Below are 23,048 nucleotides of genomic sequence, written 5' to 3' on the forward strand. Positions count from 1 at the left end.
GCACTCTAAACAAAAATGAGAATGAAGAAGGAAAGATTAGATTAAAAAGGCTTTAATATAATGGCCAACTCATTAAAAAGCCAACATGTTTTTTAATCTAATCTTTCCTTCCTCATTCTCATTTTTGTTTGGAGTGCCTGGATTCTTTTCCTATAGGCTGGAAAGGATTTGCAGACTGTGCTGGCACCAGAACTGCTTGTGTCCTTGACTTCCTGGTGTCTTAAGACGATCCATAAACATAATCGTGGATTCTAACTCATCTATAAAGAATTCGTCAATTTTTTATTGAAGGAATAATTCAACATTTTGGGAAATACACAGACCCTGACCTCTTTTTATGAAGCTTTACCACCAATAACATGAAGAAAATGGTGCAGCTCCACCAGACTTTCCCCCTCCCCCAACTGTATGTTACAGACGTTCAAGCTCTTGCGTGTCTTCGGACAATAAAGAGACATGATCTACAGGTAACATTAAAAGCCCCTCAACATTCACATCATCCACATTCTCACATTCTGCTTCTCAGTGACAGAGAACCTTTTAATCACAGTCTGACTGTATCAGTCCCCATCAAGAGACGGCTGAAGATTGAGCAAAGCCTCAGGTCGGAAAACTTAGCTGCTGTGCAGCTGTTGCTCCCACTCAAGCATCCTAGCACCGCCACCACTACCCCCACCCCAACACACACTGACAACGTGTGAGACACACCCAAGGACATATGCCTCGGACTTAGAGAGCACAGTCACACCACCAGCACCAATTGAGATGTTTGAATCGGTGCCCCGGATTCCTCGCTGCCGTGGTGCTTGAGAGATGTTTAGCAATGACTGCTGTGCCGGCGACGCCGCTGCTCAAACATGATTAAATTTGAATAGCGACTAAAACACTCTGGAATAATGCATTCCTAAAGATGAATTTATGATGAGTTTCTGTTTTTCATTTCTTACTAAAGAGCTTGCAAAGTACGTGGTCAACAGTGAAGTCACCCCAGAGATTCCCTCGGTGCATTTCATATCAGAAGGACTGATTGGAGTCAGTGAAAGTGGTTGTCAAGGCAGTCTTAGTGTTGGCTTATCTAGTGTTCAGTCTTAACACGTGTTTAGTCGATAGTCATTCACTGGGGAGGCATTGATCTGTAGGACTTGGTCTGTTTTCTCTTTCTCTTATCTCGGCACTGAACAACTGCAACAATTACCCGTCACTAATCAGTGCTGGGCTCCTCACTAAAGACAGAAACTGATCATACTGCATTTCTCTTCTCAGACAGTGCTGGTAACCTCATTTATCTCTCACTTTTTATTAATGGATAGGTCATATTTCGTCCTCCATTTGATACAAGACTTAAACTCTTTCAGGTCTAAGGATCTAAGGCTAGATTTATTTTTGTCATATTCAAGATCATAGTAGTCTAAAAACTTCTGCTATATAAAAACAAAATCTCAAATTTGAAGGGCGGGGGGTGTTCAAGCTGAAATTTAAATTCCAGTTTCAGTGCTTACTATTTTATAGCTTTGTCACATGGAGACTCTAAAACCTTCATACACTTCAGTACACAAAATATTAATGCAAGCTCTTTGTCAATCAATATTACAGTAACACATTCTAACAGGGAATCCTTTATAAAGTTGTAATCAGTGGCTATTAAGTGTCATTAATTATTTGTAGAGCAGTATAATCAGCTTATGCACAACTGCTTTGGGTACAATGAATGTCAAACACTATACTGTCTTTATTTCTGCAGCTTTTTAAAATTTCAGCAGTGATCCAAAATGAAAATTTATTCAATCATTAATACCTCGAGAAAAAATTGAAGCATTTGTTGGAAAAGTCAATCAACAAAATGTGGGACAGAACATGGAAGGTTCAATATGGAACAGAGAGAACAAAAATTAACTTGTTAACAGTTAATCTTATTCTTGACGTCTCCCCCGATACCATTAACTTTGATTTGGTGCGGCTTCTGCAGTGATGCAGGCGCAGCGCCGGTCCATCGTGTCCATCTCCGTCCCAACCCTCACCTATGGTCATGAGCTCTGGGGAGTGACCGAAAGAATGAGATCGCAGGTACAGGCGGCCGAAATGATTTTCCTCTGTGGGGTGGCTGGGCTCAGCCTTAGAGATAGCGTGAGGAGCTCGGACATCTGGAGGGAGTTCGGAGTAGAGCTGCTGCTCCTTCGCGTCGAAAGGGATCAGTTCAGGTGGTTCGGGCATCTGATCAGGATCCTCCTGGGCGCCTCCGTTTAGAGGTGTTCCAGGCACGTCCCACTGGTAGGAGGCCCCGGGGCAGACCCAGAACACGCTGGAGGGATTACATATCTCATCTGGCCTGGGAACGCCTTGGGATCCCCCAGGAGGAGCTGGAAAGCGTTGCTGGGGAGAGGAACGTCTGGGGTGCTTTGCTCGACCTGCTGCCCCCACAACCCGGCCCCGGATAAGCGGGTGAGAATGGATGAATGGATACAACACACGCACAAGAGTTCTGGGGGGGCACTTGGTCGTCAAAACTTCGTCAGAACTTTGAGAAGTTTTTTTGTTTCAAAATGGTCTGTTTAGCTGTTAAATTTCTAAAAATTTCTCTTGGGGTAAATTCCCCCCAGGCCCCCCTCGAGGGCTGGGTCCCCCCAGTGTTAAATTAGTAGTTACGGCCCTGCTGTGGCAGCACTTTAATTTATCTGTGTATCAAATATATTAGTTAAAGGGGTTTTCCACAACCTGGATACCCGAAAGCTGTTTTTAATTAATGCCTTGTTATCTGTTAACTATTAATAAAGACATTAGTTATAAGTTGTAAACCCCTCAGACTGTAGAGGATGAAAGACCCATCCCGTAGGCTGATATTTTTAAAAGCCATTATGTTCACGCCGGGTCCCGTTCAGACAAAGGTATGATGCGTGCCACACCTTGTTGCCATACCCAGTTGCCTCCCGTTATGTGGCCACTTGGTAGTGCAGTGCGCGTCTTGGACACGGCGCTGCGCTCTCGGCGCTCCGCCGCTCTGCTCGTCTGAAAGCACACCCCGCCCTCCCTCCACCTCCATCTCCACCTCAACCAGCGCCGAAACCGCACCACAGGAGGAGAGAAGACATTCATCTGCGCCTTTCATAGTAACCGAGCCGCGCCGTCCCCAGCCAGACCTCTCACCCAGGGCTCCAGCTTCTCTGACCGATCCGTCCCGGAGGTGCGCCCCGCTCATCCGCCCGCCCGCCACCAGCTCCACTCCGATTCGCTCCGTTCCGCTCCGCGTCGGGCCGGTCCGATCGCTTCCCCCTGGAGAACAGTTTATTCCCTGGAAGCTGGATGAATTATTGGAGAGTTGTGAACAAGTGCGAGAAGACAGCTGAGGCTCGGGATCTGCCTCATCGCGCCGTCCGGGGAAGACGAGACTCAGCCAGAGTTGTGGACGATAATGGAGGGGACGTCCCTGTATCTTCCTATTGTAATTTTACTGATGCAATGTAAGTGACAACTATTTATTCAGAAGAACTATCTGTGTGTGTTTTCCTACTTGTCCCCATGAGATAAACCATAGGAATAGGTGAGTAAAGTGCTGGATAGCAGCTCCAGTGTAATTTAACTGCTCTGATCACTGTTTATTTATAATGATTTTAATCCTAACTGTCCATGGATGTGCTGGGATCAATACTCTGCAAAAAAGTCATTTAATTTGGGCTCTAGTCCAGTGGCTCTTAACATTTTTCAGCCAAGGACCCCTGAATTGATCACATTAGGGTACATGGAGGTCCTTGAAGCAAAATCATATCAAAGACAGGTCCTATATGATAAGATGAGGCTTCAAGGATCTCTATCTGAAAAGATTTGGTAACCTATGATCCGTACTCACACTGGGAATTAAATATTGGAAATAAACTAATCCCCATTTTTCTGGTGGCCCCTGTAACTCCATAAACGACCCCTGGTTGAGAACCACTGCTCTAGACCCAAAAAGTTCTGATTGTTTTATGTATTTTTCCTCCTAAAAAGATCCATTTGGAATTTTTCGTGGCAGAATTTAAACATTTAAAGTTAGAATACGACTATTCTTTGTTTCGTGTTCTTCCGCAGTCCCCCTGTTCAGTTAAAGCCCCTCTGTGGCGACTATTCGCAGCCAGGCTGGCTTCCTACAAGTTGGCCCTTAAAGTTGCACTTGGCCGGGTGCCACCGATGGGTGTGGGCGGCATGGTGGTGGTGGGTGGGCACCCGTTCTTTGGCAGAAGAGGTGGCAGATCCGCGCATGAGGTCAGCGGTTGGATAACCACCAGGAACTTCAACCTGTTTTTGCTGGTGACGAGGTGTTTTCATGGCGGGGATGTGACCGGGAGAAAAGCTGTTTCTTTAAATTACAAAAAGGCACCTAACTTTCCCTGATGGGGAAAAAAAAGGAAGCAGTGTACGTGTCTTTGGGCTCCAGGGGAGCAGTAGCAGTGTGAGATAGATGTGATGAGACAGTGAGAGTGAGTGACGCAGATTTTTACTCTGTGTTGTCCACATTTTGCCACCTGTCAGGCCACCAGGTCACGAGTTCACAGAGGTGTGTGTGTTTGTGTGTCCACTCCCGCTGTGGACAACCTGACAGCAATCACTCATCGTGTGGCACAGAGATGGACGTCAACAGTTTAACAGAGCAGCTTCAAATCTGCCTCGGCTCCACTGGACGCCTGTGGAGTGTATTGTTTAAAAAAATCCAGGAGGAAATGTTTTGGGTGGGTCTCTGTGGCAGGCGACCCAACCTCCTCAACCTCACACACACACACACACTCACACACCGTGTCTGCCTGAGACAGCTGTTGCTCACAGGGTTACAGTCATACAGAGAGGCTTTGTTCAAATGGAGAACACACACGCTCAGTCCTCCCTGTTTCTCTCCGTACCCCCACAGCCTTGAAACGTGTGTGCCAGTCATGTTATCTATATCACACAGCAGCCGGGCAGGATATGTCTCCATCTCCCTTCCTCTTTCATTTGTCCTGTTAATTTGAATAAGTGCCTTAATTATTACTGCGCCATGCTTTTGACCTCGGCACAGCCCTGGCAACACCCACCCCAGTCTCTGTAACACTCTGTACGGACCACGTAATGAGAGTAAAGCAGCGTGCCAAGGAGCGAGCGTGCCATCTTTCTATTTTTGCTCAGGCGAGAGGGTGGCTGTCCCTCTGCGAGTTTAAGCTGTCGCAGTGTTTGGTTGATGTTGATGCCATGCACGAGGTGTGTGTGCGCGTGTGTGTTTTTGTCTGTAGCTCGTCTGTGTTGACGCCTTTGTCTAGATGTTATTTGTGCTTCAGAGCCACAATGGGCCTATCACAGACGCATTTTAATTACCTTAGTGGCCATATCTGATGCCATGTTGGAGGACCATCAGAGACCTCCTGCTGTGAGGCACATGAAAGACTTTATTCTAAAAAAAGTCTATATAAGCATATTCCAGCAGCCATTTTCAGTTTGTGATTCATACTCGTTAAAAATCTACTTAAAGACAGACTGTGCAGGATTTTCCCCAAAAAACAATGTCATACAGATGTAATGTCTCTCAATCATCACTTATAACCAGCTAGGAGTGTGAGGTGGTGTGTTTATCTGCAGAGACTCCTTATTTTCCTTTTCTGTGCTCAGGACATTTATGGCTGCTCACTCAGGTGAGATCTGGGCTTTATAAAAAGGTAGCGACCAGGTGCTAGACTGTGAGCAGGAGGCATCCAAGAGACACAGCGCTGAAATACACAAATATTGCGAGGTGAAATGCCGAAAGAGTGACTTTTGCTTTCGTTGGCGAGCATGTTTTCAAACAGTCACCATCCTGCATAGTGTACCTTTTAAACTAACGCCACATGAGCTGATTAGGCCATCAGTTTTGGTAACTTCTCAGGTGCTCGGCTCAACCCGGCCTAAGTCTGGCATATCTGTTTTCCTGGAATCACCTTGATGGTTGACGACAGAATCTTGGGCAAATTTCTGGTGCCAATGATGGTCCAAATCTGGATGTTGACTGCAGCTGATTTTTAGGGTAAGGTTGTACATGAGCGAAATTAACATTGGCAAATATTTGCCTACTGTTAGGGGAGTATAAAATGATCGCAACTTTGGTGAACGTTGACCAGCAGAGTCAGGGCCTCAACAAATAACAAAGAAGTTTCTTTTAAGATAATTTTTTTTGGAGCTTTTGCCTTTATAGAAGAGCAGCTGGGGAGTGACAGGAAAGGGGAAGAATAATAGGAATTGAAACGGACTTGGTCTACATGTGGCACACACTTTCTGTTGAGCAAGAGGTTGCTCCATTTGTTGCTCTGTTTAACCAGCCGATATTCTAAGATATGTGCCATGAACACTTAAGTTTTAAGACATGTGACTATTGATACATATAGCATCCACACTATGGCGTTTTGAACCTCCTAAATGGAGACCTTCGGAAACACTGCTGACCTTGTTTAAGTCTGAAAACTCTCGAGTTGCGCTTAAGTCAGGATGGATGACGCAGAAACCCTTGTTCACTTCCTGAACAGTCACATATGGTGACGGTTATGAAACTGCCCCCCAATAGTAGTTTCAATCAATGCATTTACTGGACAATACAGCCAAAAAACTCTGAGCGACACGTGGCTAAAAACAGAGACATGACACTGAAGATACATCCAGAGTTCAGTGGGTCAACTGTGTGTTTAAAAACCTCCTTCACTTGTGCGACTGAGGGTTCAAATTAGTGACATTTTAGGCTCCATCCACAATACTACACTTAAGTTTTAAGACACGTGACTATTGATACATATAGCATCCACACTATGGCGTTTTGAACCCCCTAAATGGAGACCTTCGGAAACACTGCTGACCTTGTTTAAGTCTGAAAACTCTCGAGTTGCGCTTAAGTCAGGATGGATGACGCAGAAACCCTTGCTCACTTCCTGAACAGTCACATACGGTGACGGTTACGATGCATGCATTTACTGGACAATACAGCCAAAAAACTCTGAGCGACACGTGGCTAAACACAGAGACATGACACTGAAGGGACATCCAGAGCTCAGTGGGTCAACTTCTAGACATTAGCACACATTTATCTCTAAACATGAATAACATTTCCTGTTGACTTTTTCGGACAGCAGGCCTTTTTTTATTTAGAAAGCTGCACTGTATGAACATTACCCACCATGCACTTGTGAAATGATCCGAACAGGCCATGTGTTCATTGTCTGCCTCGACGCCTTTGTAGTTAATTGAGGCCATTGAAGCTGACAGTGCTCATAGTAGTAGAGCACAGCGAGGCACGACACAGGGGCAGCAGGACCTCACATGCAGAGTCTCTTTGCTCATTTTTTGATGTGTGTGCTTTCGTGTGCGTCGGTCAGCGCGGCGGTAAAGTGCGGGCATGTTGTCAGCCCTGCTACATCTCTTTTTTCTCAAAGAGACACCCTTCAAGGTGGCGGCAGGCCTGGTCTCACACTATGTGACAAGAGCTTCTACCATTCACAGTCCCACTGTCTGAGAGGATCTCCCTCGCCTTCAATCCCACTCTCTCTTTTATTCATGCTTCTGCGGGTCTCTGCCCCCCCCTTCCGCCAACCTCCGCCCGCCTCACTCTCCTCCACTCCACTTCATTTGTATTCTATTCTTAGGGCCGCTCATCTCTCCTTTGTCGTCCCTCCTCGTCCCTTTTTAATCTCATTGTATCTCCCTCCTTCGTCATGTTCATCCTTTAGCGAGACAATGCTCCTCAGAGGGTGTCGAGGTGCGCGAGCCAAGGCTACGATGATAATCCTGTTACAGTGCCGCGAGTCAACACACGGCAAAGCAAGAGGAAGAGGGAGTGACTGGAGGGAGAGTGTGCAGTTTTAATTCACTTAGCTCAAAGTTTGAGCAAGTGGAGCTGGTGTAAATTGAGCCAACTTCAGGAAAAGCTTTTAAAAAAAACTTGCGTTATAATGCATTTGGCAGACACCATTATTATTGTATAGCCTGTTGTTTATTTAAAGGCTAATTTAAAAATAGCTGGAAATAAGAGCGAGAGAGACCTTTGGGTGTGCTCATGAGATCCAGTTTGTATGGTCATCCAACATGGCTGCCTTCCTGTTCTTGAACACACTTCCTGCCCTTTGTCTCAACTTGCCCTCTATTCTTCCACGTCACCCTGCCTCCACAGGAGAAAACGCCTGTAACTCAGTCCACACTGACAATGGGCCCACACAGGAAGTTACTGACAAACAGGAAACTGGTCACGGTAATTCCAGTATATGTTTTTAAGTTGGGAGATCTGTATGCATCATGCCATTCGCAGAGACAATGGCAGGAAAAGTAAATGTGTGTGTGTGTGTGTGTGAGAGAGTGTGTTTTGTGGAGAGTTATTAAAGGTCCAGTGTGTAAGATTTAGGGGAATTAAGAGGCATCTAGTGATGAGGACTGCAGATTGCAACCAGCTGAAACTCCTCCTGGTTAGAATCCTTCAGTGTTCTTTGTTCAGGAGTTTTTTACCAAGAGTCGAATTATCAGTCTGGTCCTCTTTGAAACAAACAGACCCGGTGATTTAAAGAGGTAAAAATGCTGAATAAACCAGTTTCACGCACAAATCTAGGTTTCTCTAATGGTGTCTGGCATGTCAGAGACGGGATGCTAGCTCATGTGTGCTCACCTTTTCTCTTTGATAATTTAAGATCCAGATGTTGGGACGGTTTTAACAGGGAGCCGAATTATCCGCAGAAGTCTCTTCCTCTCAGAAGCAAACAGACCTGAAATTTAAACCGGTAAAAATGCTGAATAAAGCAGTTTCATGCACAAATCAATGTTTCTCCGATGGTGTTTGGCATGTCAGAGACGAAATGCTTGCCAAGCACCTGCTTATTTGTGCTCACCTTTTCTCTCTGATAACTTAAGATCCAGACTTTAAGGTGATTTTTAGCAGGAGTCGAATTATCCACATAAGACTCTTCCTCTCAAACAAATGGACCCAGTGATTTAAACCGGTAAAAACATTTAATAAAGTAGTTTAATGTAACTTGTATATAAACGGCTCATTGTAATGTATGTTATACAGTTAAATAAAACATACTAAATTCCATTTCCTGCCAATATATCCCCCTAAATCCTACCTACACACCGGACCTTTAAGCTTTTTGCTTTCAAGAGTATGTGAAGGTGACGTCTTCACTACGCCAAATTAAAAGTTTGTTAAAGGTTTTTCATAGCCCTTAATGTTCTGAGTCAGTACCCCTGAGGCCCATTCAACATTTATTATGTAATTTCAAAAATGCATGGCCTTCAGTCGAAAAATCTTTTCCCATTTTCTTAAGTTGCAGACCTTTGGGAGATGTTACTGGTGCAGCACCAGAGAGTGTTTCTAACCTGCTTTTCCCCTCAGGTAACCTTCACCCACGCTGAACCTGTATTTAACAACAGGACGACCAGACAATAATCTGTCCTGTAAACCAATCAGCACACAGGAAGGGTAGCTCCTGCTTCCTCTTCCTGTTTGGATGGGTTGTATCAGTGACACACAGACGGCAGGGGAAACAAACACGGGCAGCATGCCGTCCGCCTCTTCGCTAATGCCCCTCATACATCAGGTTAATCTGGACAAGCTTCTGGTGAGATGCTTGGTGACCTTGTCCTAACCTGCGCTTAAGTAAACATACGCTGCTTAAGCCTGCTGGATTAAAGCGGAAGAGGGAGTAATCCTGCCCTTACCTCGGATCTCCTGAAGACTGTGAGACAGTTGTGTCTGTCTCAGACAGTAGACCAAAGACAGCCATTAAGCATTCTCCTCTTGCAGTTGGCGGGCAATGTGGAGCACTTTACCCAATTCACCTTGCCCCCTAATGGATGACAAGCGATATTGCCTTCTGAAAATGCTCTCACCCCTCTTTTCTTTATCTCCCACTCTCCCTCCCCTCTTCCTCTCCCCCGCCACCAGGTTCCCCGTCCGCTCCTGTCACCGTGTCGACCAACAAACACAAGGTGGAGGTGCAGGAGTTCTCAGGTGAGCCAGAAAAAGCAGCTCATCTCCGGGCTGCCTCGTCTCACTGTCGAGTCATTTCTCCCCTGAGGAGTTGCTGCTTTATCAGATTCTCTCTGACAGAATAAACCATGTGGCTATTAATAGACCAAGCAGTTAAAAATGCCTCTGATTGAAGGCTTCACTTTTCTGCCATAAATATCTCATTGCCTCCCTTTTTACAGACGCAGTGCTGTCCTGCACGTTCCGCACAGAGAGAGACCCGAACCCACGCATCGAGTGGAAGAAAAAGGGGAAAGATGTTTCCTTTGTGTACTTTGATGGACACTTCAAAGGTGAGAAAGCCGCCTGTTGCTGTTTATCCCCAGAGTGACAAACAGGGCATTTGTTTTAATCAGCTTGCAGCACCAGCTGGAAGCGGTTTGCCTTGTAGGATGAGTAAGAAATACCACCTGGGCACTGTGAGATAGGAGTAACGGATCGACTGTAAGAGATATGTTAGCGCCGTCTGTGCCAAAGGTGTCAAGGTGTGAAATCTGAACCTGTCTCGTTTCCTTGATTCCCCTCCTTTGTGGTTTAGGATGTGGATTTAATGGGTGAAATAAATAATAAATCATACAGTCGCTTTCACCCGGTCATTCTCTTTTATAGGCAGCGCAGTTAGCCTTCTCAAATATGTCAAGTCTCCTTTACTTCACAGCTGAATTTGCTTTAAAAGGTGGCATGAATGAAGAGTTTCTGCTCTCACAGTGTCAACAAGTATCTTGTAAATTCATGAAAAGCCCTACTCTTCCACCCACTGGCTGGATTATCCGATTAGGGGCCCCCAGGGCACCAAATTTGCTGTTTCATGCTTGCTGATACATGTAAATGTGTCCTGTGGCCTTAAAGTTCTTGTTTTACAACAGTATGAACTGGGGCTTTAAGGATTCCTGGAGGTCTGAAGCCACTTTGCTCAATTGGTAATCCTCCCTTACCTTAGCCTTTTGTTGAAAGGATTTACAGATGCATGATAGTCTGTCTGTTAGCAAGGCCATTTCCTGGAAAGCTGACTTGTTAGTATATGTCCATGTTGCTTGGTTAAAACCCAGCTACTGCAGGGCTCCATATTATATTGATATCAAGGTGTTTGGTCACAAATACTATGATGTTCGATTTTCTCCATGTCACCCAGCCTTGACTACAAGGGATGAACAAGTACACCATTATCTGTTTCTGTTCAGCCAACTAAATTATCTGTACTCAGGATGGCAGTTTTACGACGGAGTATTAGGGCCATATTGAAGAAAAAAAGATTTTGAGAATAAAGTCGAAATATTACAAGAAAAAACTTCTAATATTAAGAGAATAAAGCCGTCCCGAGAAAAAGTCATAATATTACGAGAATAAAGTCGTAATATTACGAGAATAAAGTCGTAACTGACAAAAAGTCGTAATATTACGAGAATAAAGTCGCAATATTACGAGAAAAAACTTGTAATATTACTCCAAATTTGCATGTTGAGGCAACGCACCCCAGACAAAGAGCAGCTGCCACAACCAGGTTCATCCTCTAACCCATTCTGTTTGTTGTTGGTTATTTCCTTAAAAACTACGACTTTATTCTCATAATATTTCAACTTTATTCTCATAACATTACGAGTTTTTTCTTGTAATATTACGACTTTATTCTCGAAATCTCAGTACAGTTTGAACCAGAAGTGGGTGCGACTTAAACAGGAAGTGGGTGGAACCTAAACAAAAGTTGTTTCGTTAGACCTCTGAGCCTGTTTTGGCCGTTTTTGAATACTTTTGATTTTGCCTTCACCTATATGATCTGACAATTATTTTTTTCACTTTAACCTACTTTTTTAGCGTATTGGGCCCAAAATTACACCAAAATCATCAAATCCGAATTAAAAAAATATGCTATTTATTACAATAGAAACCACAAACATGTTCAAATATAAACATATAAGGTAAAATTGAAATATAGTAAAACTAGCTCCCGCCTCTAACTCCCGCGGTTGACTTCAGGTGCGGCGATTTTGGCCCCGTCCCCTATCCACGTCAGATCTCTTTGGTATATTCATCACGTAGATTTCCATTTTGTAAAATGACAAAAAATGACCTGTCCATCCAAATGTTATGCATGGATAAATATTTTTGTACTATCAAATTAAAACTGTCATATCTCCAGTTTTACATAGTCGATCAACGTCAAACAAAAACTTGGAGGGAGTTTCAAATCAGCACTTTCAAGTGAAGTTGACAGCAGCCCTACAAGTGACCTAGTTAGTTTGTTACGGCGCTGTGAAAACGTCTGATCTGATCTGATCCGATTAGAAAACTGTAAACAGGACAGTCTCAGGATTGATCTTCAGAGTACGGATATTGGCATGTTTTTCTCGGATGATATGAAAAGGACATTATCCGAACCAATTACTCTGCTCAACCCTACAAACTACTGCAACACCAAGCACCTACTGTATAACTGCACTTAGAACACGTAGAAGAAGAAGAATTATGCAACACTGTGATCTGAATGTGGCACACTATTGTAATGTATGGATTAAACCCATATGGACGTCGTGGCCATAGCCTGCAGCCAGACAAGACATTTCCTCTTTGGTCTTCTGACCTTCTGTCCTTTCTTTCAGGTCCCTTTGAGGGCCGAGCGACCATTGACGGGGCCACTGTGACGCTGAGAGGGGTGACCCAGGAGGACGCTGGGGAGTACCGCTGTGAGATCAGTGCTCCTCATGACTCCGTCAACCTGGGCGAGACCAATGTAACGCTCAAAGTCCTGGGTACGACTGAAAGAGAATCCCTGATTACAGCTGAAAGGTTTAAGAGACTGGCTTGTTTTTCCAGGTTTCGCTGATGTGTCTTTAACTCCTAACTTGTCCTGTCATCCAGTGCCCCCTCAAACCCCGTCCTGTGAAATCCCCAGTGGGGCGGTGACAGGCTCAGTGGTGCGGCTGCATTGTAGGGACCGGCACAGCATCCCGCCTGCGACATACTCCTGGTACAAGGACAACCAGCAGATCAGCCCGCCACGCAATGCCAACGCCACCTATCTAATCAACTCACGCACAGGAGTACTGGTGAGCATGTGTGTCCACAGATTGGGAAGTAGTTCACACTGTCTCCTTGCAGTATCCTGTGCTTTTAAAACAAGAAAATGATGCTGTCAGTTTTTGTTGAGCGCTCCCTGGTTGGATAGTAGGTAGCGTTTTTTTGCTCAAGGACACTTCAGTAGAACAAATGCTTCAACTGAAAGCTGAAGCCATCACCATAAAGGTTTCCTCCCTCCCTCTCTGTCTCTCGTGCAGGAGTTTAAAGCAGTAGCCAAAGAGGACACCGGTCGATACAGCTGCCTGGCTTCGAACGGAGTGGGACTGCCCAAGATGTGCGAGGGCAAGCACATGACGATAGGTGTGTGTGTTTTATGTGTGTGTTTCCACACTTCTTCCTGCCTCTTCAACACACCTTTCAGCACTGGAGAAAATCAGGGATGCAGTGGAGAGGAAAAGCCTCCTAAACTTAATCCACCCTGCTTCTAAAATCTGAACCCCCTTTAGAAATGTACTTAAAATTCGAAGGGCTACTACTGTGTCCATTTTGGGAGAAATTACAGGGTGTAAAATCATGCTGCTTTGCTTGGAAATCTCATCAGCTTGTTAATAAATTATATAATGTACTCTAGGTTAATGCAAGCAGCCATTTTATGCTCTTAATAAATTATGGGAAATGTTATTGGTGTGCAGGAAAAGGCATTAGATGGGAGTTAAATTAAATACGGTCTTCCTGTTTTGTTTTGGACTTAATGGTTACCACTGTTAGGAGTTCACATATCTCCCAGTCTTCTTGACATATATGCTTCAATAAATTTAGATTGGAAATAGCAAAATCTATTCACCAAGTATGGAGTCAAAATAGGGACAAAAGTACTGTAGCTGTGTTTGACCATATTTGAAAGTGCACAACATTTTGAATGAATACATTCAAATATCACGGATCAATCATGGAGCCAGGGTGGTGACACATTTTGCTCCGAGTCTGTGGCTTCAACCAGATCTGCTTGGGAAACAGCTAGCAATATGAGCGCTAGCTAGCTGTAGCTTAGCTATGCTACATTGTGTTGGTTGTTTCTTAACGTTAGCTGATACAGTTTTCTGCAAAATAGCTGCGCGAGTCTGGATGAAGCTGATGTTATCCACTGAAGGCGGTGTTTTGCTACGTTAGCTAGAAATTTGTCCGTGTTAGCAAGCTAATTTTAGCTAATTAGCTAAAACTACCATATCACGATGTGTTGCACGTCAGTGTTTTCTGCCAGCCATATATGGCCCCCAGTTAGGTGCCTAGTGGCCCCCATCCATTTTCTAATGTACAGTGAAAATAAATTAATTCACATTGGGAATTTTTGTTGGACTTTTAATGTACACTAGGAGCCAGAGTGCACAAAAAACATCAAATTTAAGTTTGTATATCAAATAAAGTGCCAGGGAAGGATCCCTAGACCCCTGACAGAGGTCGGGCTAAGCCTTGAATGTCCTCAAAACTTAGAAGCACCCCTGTGTACATGTGCAGGGCTGCTGCAACTGGCCCCTGGCATCCTATCATCTTGCTAAAGGGCCCATAGGAGGGCACTGAGTTTATGATACGGGGCACTGAATTTGATGAATTTACTCTATCAGACAACAAATAAGACAAGATTAAGTCGCTAGCTAGTGCACTGGTGATTCCTCCACCTCACTTCCAGCCCATAAGGAGGAGAGCAAATGGCCGCTTCACAGATGGACCCTCAGTTAGCAGCTGTAGTTACTCAAAATCAGCACTTGTGTAACAGCAGCAACAGAAAGTTCGCTAATCCCGCATGGAATTGGGGTGGTCAGGCATCTGATCCTCAGCTGGGGTTTGCGCAGACTGACTGCACACTGCTACAGCCACCACCTAAAGGTCCATCTCCAGAGCTGCCATCTGCTCTCCTTCCTGTGAAGTACTGTTCGATTAGCTGCCAGGAGTGAGGCGGAGGGATCGTGGCGTGCGCTAGCTAGCTGATTCTTCTCATTTGTAGTCTGTTAAACAGTAAATTTATCACATTCAATGTGTCAAATGTGGGACGAAAGTAAACGTAGATTTATTTCAGCTCTTCTTTTTTTTTTTTATCTACAAACAGATAGATAAGTAACTGCAAACCTTTTTTGTAAAGGTAATGTTTGTGCAAATCTTTATGCACTCACAAATCTTTATCATCTGTTCACATATTGTCATGCACAGCTACAGATCTCCTCATAGGTTCCAATTTTCAATCTCTTAGTCTAGTTTTTTGTTTTTGTTTTTACACATTGAAACATTTGAATTAATTTGATCAAAACGTTCTTACACATTCACACATTTGAATGCACTCATACAAAATGTTTTCACACATTCAGATAAGGACGTACACAGCTACAGTACTTCAGTACTTTGACTGACATACCATAACTCAGTCTTTATTCCCCTCTCTCCTCCAGAGGACGTCAACGTCTCGGCCGTGGTGGCAGCTGTGGTGGTGGTCTGCCTGGTCATTGTGATCTGCGGATGCGGGGGACTCGTCTTACACCGCAACGGTTTCTTCAGCCGTGAGTTTGTCTCTTTAGTCGGATGTTTGCTGTTTTTTTCCTCCAATCAAATAACCACTTTGTCTACTTGCACAATCAGTACATCAATTAATAGCTTCTTTTTTTTGAGAAAACATAAACTCTGACATTCACTGTATTTTCTCTCCTCCTGACTCATCCATCAGCAGGACACAGAGGAAGGTAAGAGCTCTGTGATTGCATTACCATCGATGTGACCAAACACAGGCTAATACCCTGCACACTTAAGACTGCGGGAGGCGGGGGAGGTTGCGTGGGTTGTTGTTGCACCGAGACTGCGTGTCTGTGTGCTGAGTCAGGACTGTATACAGTGACAGCTGTGGCCACGGCAGCGCCTGTGTTGCTGCTGGTCCCGTGATTGGCACCAGCAGATGTGAAAACCATGGGAAAAGGTTGTTTTTTACAGACGTATATCTGTTGAGATCATGTCACACTGTGTAGCAAGACGTCTAAAAATGCAGACATTCAAAGGGGGAGAAATAATCAGTGCAACATAATTATGGAATAATTACCGGCTGTTAATCAGCGAGGAGGAAAATATTGGCAGTAGAAAGAATTGCAAGCAATTAAACTGATTGGTTGGGTAATTTGAAATGGATTACTTAGATATTGAAGAGATTGAAGAATGAGACTGTGGCATGACAGAGGGATGTGAGTGCGTTTACACACACGACTGGGCAAAAGGACGTTTGGATGCTCGGTCAGAAACCACAGAGACCTAAATGCATGTCCTCGTGTGACTGGCCTAATTCGCTTGACTTTATGTTATTTGATTACTGGCTTGTTACCCCGCGTCGTTTGATGGAGAGTCATTGCGGAGCTCTCCTTGTAGCTGATGCGAAAGCTCTTTGTCTAGGTTAAAGTCTGATGCTTATCCCACTGAGCTAACTGGAGCTGTCAGTGTCAACTTCCTATTTATAGAACAGGCTTCTTCACAAAGACTCAAAGACAATGTGACACCATATCTGATGCACCAGTAGTAAGCACAAGTTAACAAAGCAGGAATGCAGATCTCGGCTTCAGCTCTGCCTTTTAGAGGAAAAACAGTCAAGGGGTCCTGGTTACATGGACGAACGTTACATCATCCTAGACGCTGACCACAGTCCAATTTTAGCTCGTCCTTACAGTCAATGGTTGCTGCGAAAAGGAGGCGAATTTGGGCTGTTTGTCACTGAGATTTAAGAGCCTCCAAACAAGACCTGACTCTAAATAAATGTTTATCAGCTGTCTGTGTACTCTGATGGTTGCATTACATATTCATAGCTCCCCAAGCTAGTGTCTGAAATGGATATGTGAGGGAACATTCTCGTTTACTTCTTATATTTATTTTTGTCACTCATAACAACATCTTGTAAATAGATGAGAAAATTGTCACAGATGAAACAGATGTACACATATATAGCTTTATTTAATAAATACCCAGCAAAACAACCAATCAGAGCCGAGTTGTCTCTAATGCAGCTGTTAATTACTTCTTGTGAAACTAGACAGCGCTGATTTAAAAAGAAGAATCAAGATTCTGTTACTCCATTATCCTCTTCTTGCCTTAATGTTTAAGAAACATATTTTAGTGTACTGTTTAGCTGTTTCCAGGTCACAAATAGGGGTGTAAATCATCGGTTTAATCCCGAGTCGATATTTGCCAAAATTACAAAGTCTGCTACGATACGATTTCGAAATGATGTGATTCAGGGGGCTACGATCGATGTGAGATGATATTAAATGCCCATTTATCATAATGTGTTACAGAAGAAGCTGCCACCCCTTTCTTTTTTGCTTTTGGCCGCAAAAGATAATTTAATTCAATTGAAATTCTGCTCACACATTAGCAGTAGCACACATTAGCCTAGCAGCTAGCAGACGTTTTCTCTCTACTCATAGCTTAAAAATGTACATGTAACTTTATTATTTTTCGTATTCACCATTGTTTTAAGTCGCTGCATCTCCCGACAGAACAGCACAGTTGAATTTCAGCCTGCATGCATGTTTTTTCAGCCGAACATTGTTGAAACAGAGCAGCTAATACGACGTGTCTTTTCTCCATAATGGAAAATATTTCCACGCTGCTGATTTACTCTGAAGTAAATAACGTTATCCTCATCGTGACACAGAATTTCAAAATAAAGGCATAATAAGATGGCGGTATAGAATGAAGTTTTCACCTTGCATCGACGACGTTGGATCTTTGATAACTGAATCGATATATCGACTCTTATGTTATGGCGAAAGAGTAACTAAAATATGTTTCTGTAAACATATAAGGCGTAAAATAGGGAATACAGTAACCAAATCCTTTTCATATTTGATCAGCACTGCCTAGTTTGATGTTTAAAGACTGTGTTAGAGACTCCTCGGCTCTGATTGGTTGCTTCATTCAGGCACAGCAAATATGACAAAGTTATTTTTATGAAGTTACCATCTGAACCTTTTATGTCTTGCTCAATGACACTTCCACGGCTGTGATACAAACTTGAAAGAGAGTCGTAGGGTTTAGACGTTGTATATCAGGGTATTGGATTGCTGCATGTGATTGGCTCACCACTTGACCTGCTCACCCCAGCATTTTGTTGAGCTCTGCTACATCACGATTGGCTGCATGTCTGTACAGGTTCATCACGGTAACACTAGTTACGTGTGCTTATGACTTCTGCATATGATTCCTGTATCATAAGGTATACGCTCACCAGCCACTTTATTAGGTACACCTTCCTAGTTCTAGGTTGGACCCCTTTTTCCTTCAGAACTACCTTAATTCTTGGTGTCATAGATTCAACAAGGTGCTGGAAACATTCCTCAGAGATGTTGGTCCGTATTGACATGATTGCATCACATAGTTGCTGCACATCCATGATGTGAATCTCCCGTTCCACCACATACCAAAGGTAGTAAGAGGCCGAACGTGAGCCAAGAAAATCTCCCCCACACCATTACACCACCAGCACCAGCCTGAACCATTGATACAAGGCAGGATGGATCCATGATGCCAAATTCTGACCCTACCATCTGAATGTGGCAGCAGAAATCCAGACTCATCACACCAGGCAACATTTTTCCAATCTTCTATTGTCCAGTTTTGGTGAGCCTGTGTGAACTGTAGCCTCAGTTTCCTGTTGTTAGCTGACAGGAGTGGCACCTGGTGTGGTCTTCTGCTGCTGTAGCCCATCTGCTTCAAGGTTGGACAAGGTGTTGTTGCTTCAGAGATGGTCTTCTGCAGACATTGGTTGTAACCAGTGGTTATTTGACTTCCTGTTGCCTTTCTATCATCTTGAACCAGTCTGGCCATTCTCCCCTGACCTCTGGTTTCAACAAGGCATTTTCACCCAGAGAACTGCTGCTCACTGGATATTTCCTCTTCTTCGGACCATCCTCTGTAAACCCTCGAGACGGTTCAAGCACACACATTATGATACAGGACTCATATGTATGAATCATAGGCACGTTAACACCACTAGGGTTACCGCAAAACACCTGTCACATCAGTGATACTAATGAATCCCCTGCCCAATCACCGATCAAAGCATGGTGTGCAGTGTGACTCCAAAATGATCCCCCCTCCCCATTGTTAACCCTTTTTAAAGCCACCACGCTGACCCCCACAGGTCATTTTGGATCTCCCAGTGTCATGGTGCAGCCCACATCAGCAGCCAAACCCTGCACAGAACTGAGGACACGTGAGTGTGACCCCAAGGCTGACAGATAGATATGGAAGCAACCAATGGCCGTAATAATTTTAGTCGTATACACAACGAAGGAATACTTTGACACTGTGGTGAATGTGCTTGGGTGACTGTCCTGTCAGGCAACCAGCAGAGACTCCAAGAAGTCATTGTATCTGGCTATTAGTGAGGTGTTGGAAACTTAGATAAAGCCAAGCAAACCATTTACCGTCTCTGTGCTAAACAGGACGTTTTGTAGTGAAACCTGAAAATCTGCGGTTTAGTGAGAGGGTTAATGTACAAAACTATTTCTCAGTCAGGTGCAGAGCCTTCTTAGAGTCTTTGCTGGGTGCCTGGCAGGACAGTAGCCAAAGCGTTTTTATCAAAATGTCAATTTATTCCTTTAAATATTCAGCAGATAATAAAATTATTATTTTGGCCCCCTTTTGCTTCCATAGACAGACCAGACATTGATTGACATTGATCATCTTGTTCCAGTGCAGTGTTTTGTTGGGAAATCTTTGTTCCTGGCATTCATGTCGATGCCACTTCATGTGCACCACCCCTCCCAAACTCTGTTGCACCATGCCACACTACAAACTCTGCTCAGGAATGGCCCAAGGAGCGTTGACATAGAGCTCAAGGCGTCAGCCTGGCCTCCTATTCCCAAGATCCCAATCCTATCGGGCATCCCTGGGGTCGTGCCGATACCCCAGAGGTCCTGTGTCCATGCCTCAAAAGGTCAGTGCCAAATCCGAACCACAGTGAGGCCTCTTACCTGTCGACGCATGGACACAGGACCTCTGGGGGTGTCCCTTTGAAGTCTGGTGGGAGATCCTTTGAATCCTGTGGGTTTGTGAGGTGGGGATACTGGCATGTCCCTTGGATGCTTGATCAAACTGGGATCTGGGGAGTTCAGAGGCCAAGTCAGTGCCTTGAGGTTTTTGTCACATTCCTCTGGACCTGCTGGGGAGGCCGATGCCATAAGGGAGGTATTTGGTCTGCATGGTTGGTGCATGTTAAGTAGTATCCACATGAATGCCAGAACCAAAGGTTTCCCAGCAGAACAATGCACTGGAACAAGACAATCACTCTTGTGGTTTTAATGTAGTGGCTGATCAGTGTATACCAACTGTTTATCACAAATCCTGAACCACGCTTTTCTCTCGCCAGCTTAATATAATCCTGCTCAGCTGGTGAGAGTTAAGAGTCAGACTTTCCTTTTTACCCGGTGGGAGGTTTGCCATGTATGATGTGCATTATTTATGCAGGGCAAGATATGACTCAGGATACAGCTGTCTGCCTCGAGTTTCTTCTCTTCTTTGTGACTGTGTCAAACTGTCCAATGTGCTTACCCGTGTCTTTATCTTTCAGGTCCAATGTCAACTACATCCCTCCGCCCCAAGAAGTAAGTGTTTCTTTTTTCCCTTTGTCCTCTTCCTCCCCATATCTGTCCCCACGTTCCTCTCCCTCTCATGTTAAGCTCCGAGTGGTGACATGAGCAAAGCGCTGACTTAAGCATGAGCAGCTCGTACTTACCTAATGAATGTTGCTGTGTTTTTGATTGAAATCACGCCACCGCCACCTTGAGAGCCATAATTCTGAAACCGGAAAACAATTCAATACTTAAAGCATTTATTTTTTTCTGTCTCCCCCCTGCAGCCCCAGGATTTCAAACACACCCAGTCATTCATGCTCTGAGAAGCTGGCCTTCCTTTGAGAACACATCGCCCTCATGATAAGGTGCCAAACACTGGATTTATTATCTCTCTGGACTCTGAATGAGCTCTTCATCTTCCAGTACATGCTAATTTCAATCTTGTTCCTCTACCACTCCTTTTTGGATGGCAAGGCTTCTTCTTCCTCTCTTTCTTTGCATTGTGTGGGTCGCCTCAGTCATTGACGTTTTCTGCTCTTATGGGATTAAGTACAGTTTTGTGGCGTTCTGCTCCCCCCTGGTGGTCAGATGAAGAAATTCCAATTGATCTTTTCTGAATGATCCAGGGACCAGTGGAGCTTTCTACACACTTTGTTTCCTCCCTCTGCGGGCCAATTGTTTAAACTACCGTTGCTTTTTGTTTTCTACCAAAGACTGACTGTTTAATTTAAGGGATTCATTTGTTTTATTTTAAAAGAGGGAATTCTGCTTAAAGCCATAGAGAAAGCATTGTTTTCAATCTACTCAAACGAAAATGCAGTTTACCTCAGCGTCTGCCAATGTTTTGTCTTCTGTAACACTGGGGTCCCAAGTTTCCCACGGGCCCCGCAAGATCCCCATGATCTTAGTAACAACACGACACCAGACAAAGCCAGTCCAGGACAACAGGAAGCCACTTCAGCTGATTATATTGAGACCAACCCCGTTCCATCCTAATGTGCCTGCATGGTCTTTTTATATATAAACATACACATATACATATATATATATATATATACCTTGTGCCTTTTTAATTTGTCTGTCATATTTATCTAAGGATCTCACTTTTTTGTAAAGAACTTGCCTTACTTTTTTCTGTCTTTATATTTTTGTGCCACTGTTTGTCAACGTTTTATCAAAATGGAGTGTCTGTTTTTAGACAGTGTGTGAATGGGTTGTTCAGAGTTTTATTTGAATGGTGTATCAGTAATAAAAGGGTTTTCTATTCAAAGCCGTACTTGCCGTTATTATTGCAATCGCAAACAAGCAAAGTGCATTTACTTGCTGTACTTGAGGTAAATTTCCTGGAGTATTTCTGTTTTCTGCTACTACTTCGCTGATTTTGATTATTAATACAAAATATAACCAACATGATGTATTATTATTATCAGGGTTCCCAAGGTCATGGAAAACCTGGACAAGTCATAGAATTTCACAGTCACATTTTCCAGGCCTGGAAAAGTCACGGAATTTTGAAGAAATCTTTGAAAGTTTTGAAAAAGGCACGAAATTCGTAGAAATCTTTTAAAGTTTCGGAAAGGTCATCGAATTTTGTTGTGTGTAATGAACTTGTTGCAGTAATCTTCTGTTGATAACCTTCCACGTGATGTAACATAGCAGCAAATTTATTTTCTGTAGCTTTCAATGTAAAATGCATCAATGTGTGATGTTTCGTTTATCATCATGTACGTTTCTTCGTTTTCTCCTAGCGTTCCATCTCTCCGTCTGGTATGCTAGCTCACTGACGTTGAGTTTATGGGTCCTTAAAAGTCTTGAAGTTTCGAAATTTTGTATGATTATATTATCATAGCTTAAAGGGACAGTTAAACCCCAAATGAAATACACATTTTTCCTCTTACCAGTGCAGTGCTGTTTGTCAGTCTAGATAGTTTTGGTGTGAGTTGTCAAGTATCGGAGGTATCGGCCGTAGATATGTTGTCCTTTTCTCCAATATAATCGAACAAGAGGATGCTCGGCTTGTGGTGCTCAAAGCGCCACGAACATACATTTGAAAAACTCAGCAGCAATGTCTCTTTCCAGAAATCATGGCCCGGTTACTCAAGATAATCCACAGACCTTGTTGTGAACTATTTTCTTTCTGCCGAACACAGTGCAGAAGGAAGTGTGCATCTACTCATGGACGAGGTTTGTGACAGTGCAAAATGTAAACATTAATGGCGTCCTCCTTGGCTGAACTGTAACGTTAGCTTGCTCAGTGGTGCTAGGAGAGCTAGCAGTAGATGCACGCTTCCTTTGGTGAATGTAGATTGGTAGAAAGAAAATAGTTCCTTCATGAAGCTGCTCACAACACAGGCAAGAGGAAAAAAGTTTAGTTTTGATTTTGGGGTGAACTGTCCCTTTCAGACTTTTTTTTTTTTTTTAAACCCCAGGAAGAAATTAACTGACAGGTTCTTATTAAT

The 23,048-nt window shown here is 43.8% G+C and overlaps 1 protein-coding gene across 4 annotated transcripts; it reads left to right on the forward strand.

Moving 5' to 3' along the window:
* Window positions 1–133: 133 nt before the first annotated feature.
* jam2a (junctional adhesion molecule 2a) lies at window positions 134–21,858 on the forward strand. 4 transcript variants are annotated; one of them, XM_049570187.1, is made up of 11 exons: window positions 134–3,455; window positions 9,890–9,955; window positions 10,156–10,266; window positions 12,571–12,720; window positions 12,830–13,017; window positions 13,246–13,348; window positions 15,430–15,537; window positions 15,702–15,717; window positions 19,155–19,226; window positions 20,586–20,619; window positions 20,874–21,858. In XM_049570187.1, exons 1-11 carry the CDS (start codon window positions 3,407–3,409, stop codon window positions 20,910–20,912), a joined length of 936 nt encoding a protein of 311 aa, XP_049426144.1. In that variant the 5' UTR covers window positions 134–3,406; the 3' UTR covers window positions 20,913–21,858. The 4 variants fall into 4 exon arrangements, with proteins under 4 accessions (XP_049426144.1, XP_049426145.1, XP_049426147.1 ...); XM_049570188.1 differs by having other exon boundaries at window positions 135–3,455; window positions 15,705–15,717; XM_049570190.1 differs by lacking the exon at window positions 19,155–19,226 and having other exon boundaries at window positions 141–3,455; window positions 15,705–15,717.
* The last annotated feature ends 1,190 nt before the right edge of the window (window positions 21,859–23,048 follow it).

This window comes from Epinephelus fuscoguttatus, linkage group LG24 (genome assembly GCF_011397635.1).
Source record: "Epinephelus fuscoguttatus linkage group LG24, E.fuscoguttatus.final_Chr_v1".
In the NCBI taxonomy this organism is placed as follows: domain Eukaryota; kingdom Metazoa; phylum Chordata; class Actinopteri; order Perciformes; family Serranidae; genus Epinephelus; species Epinephelus fuscoguttatus.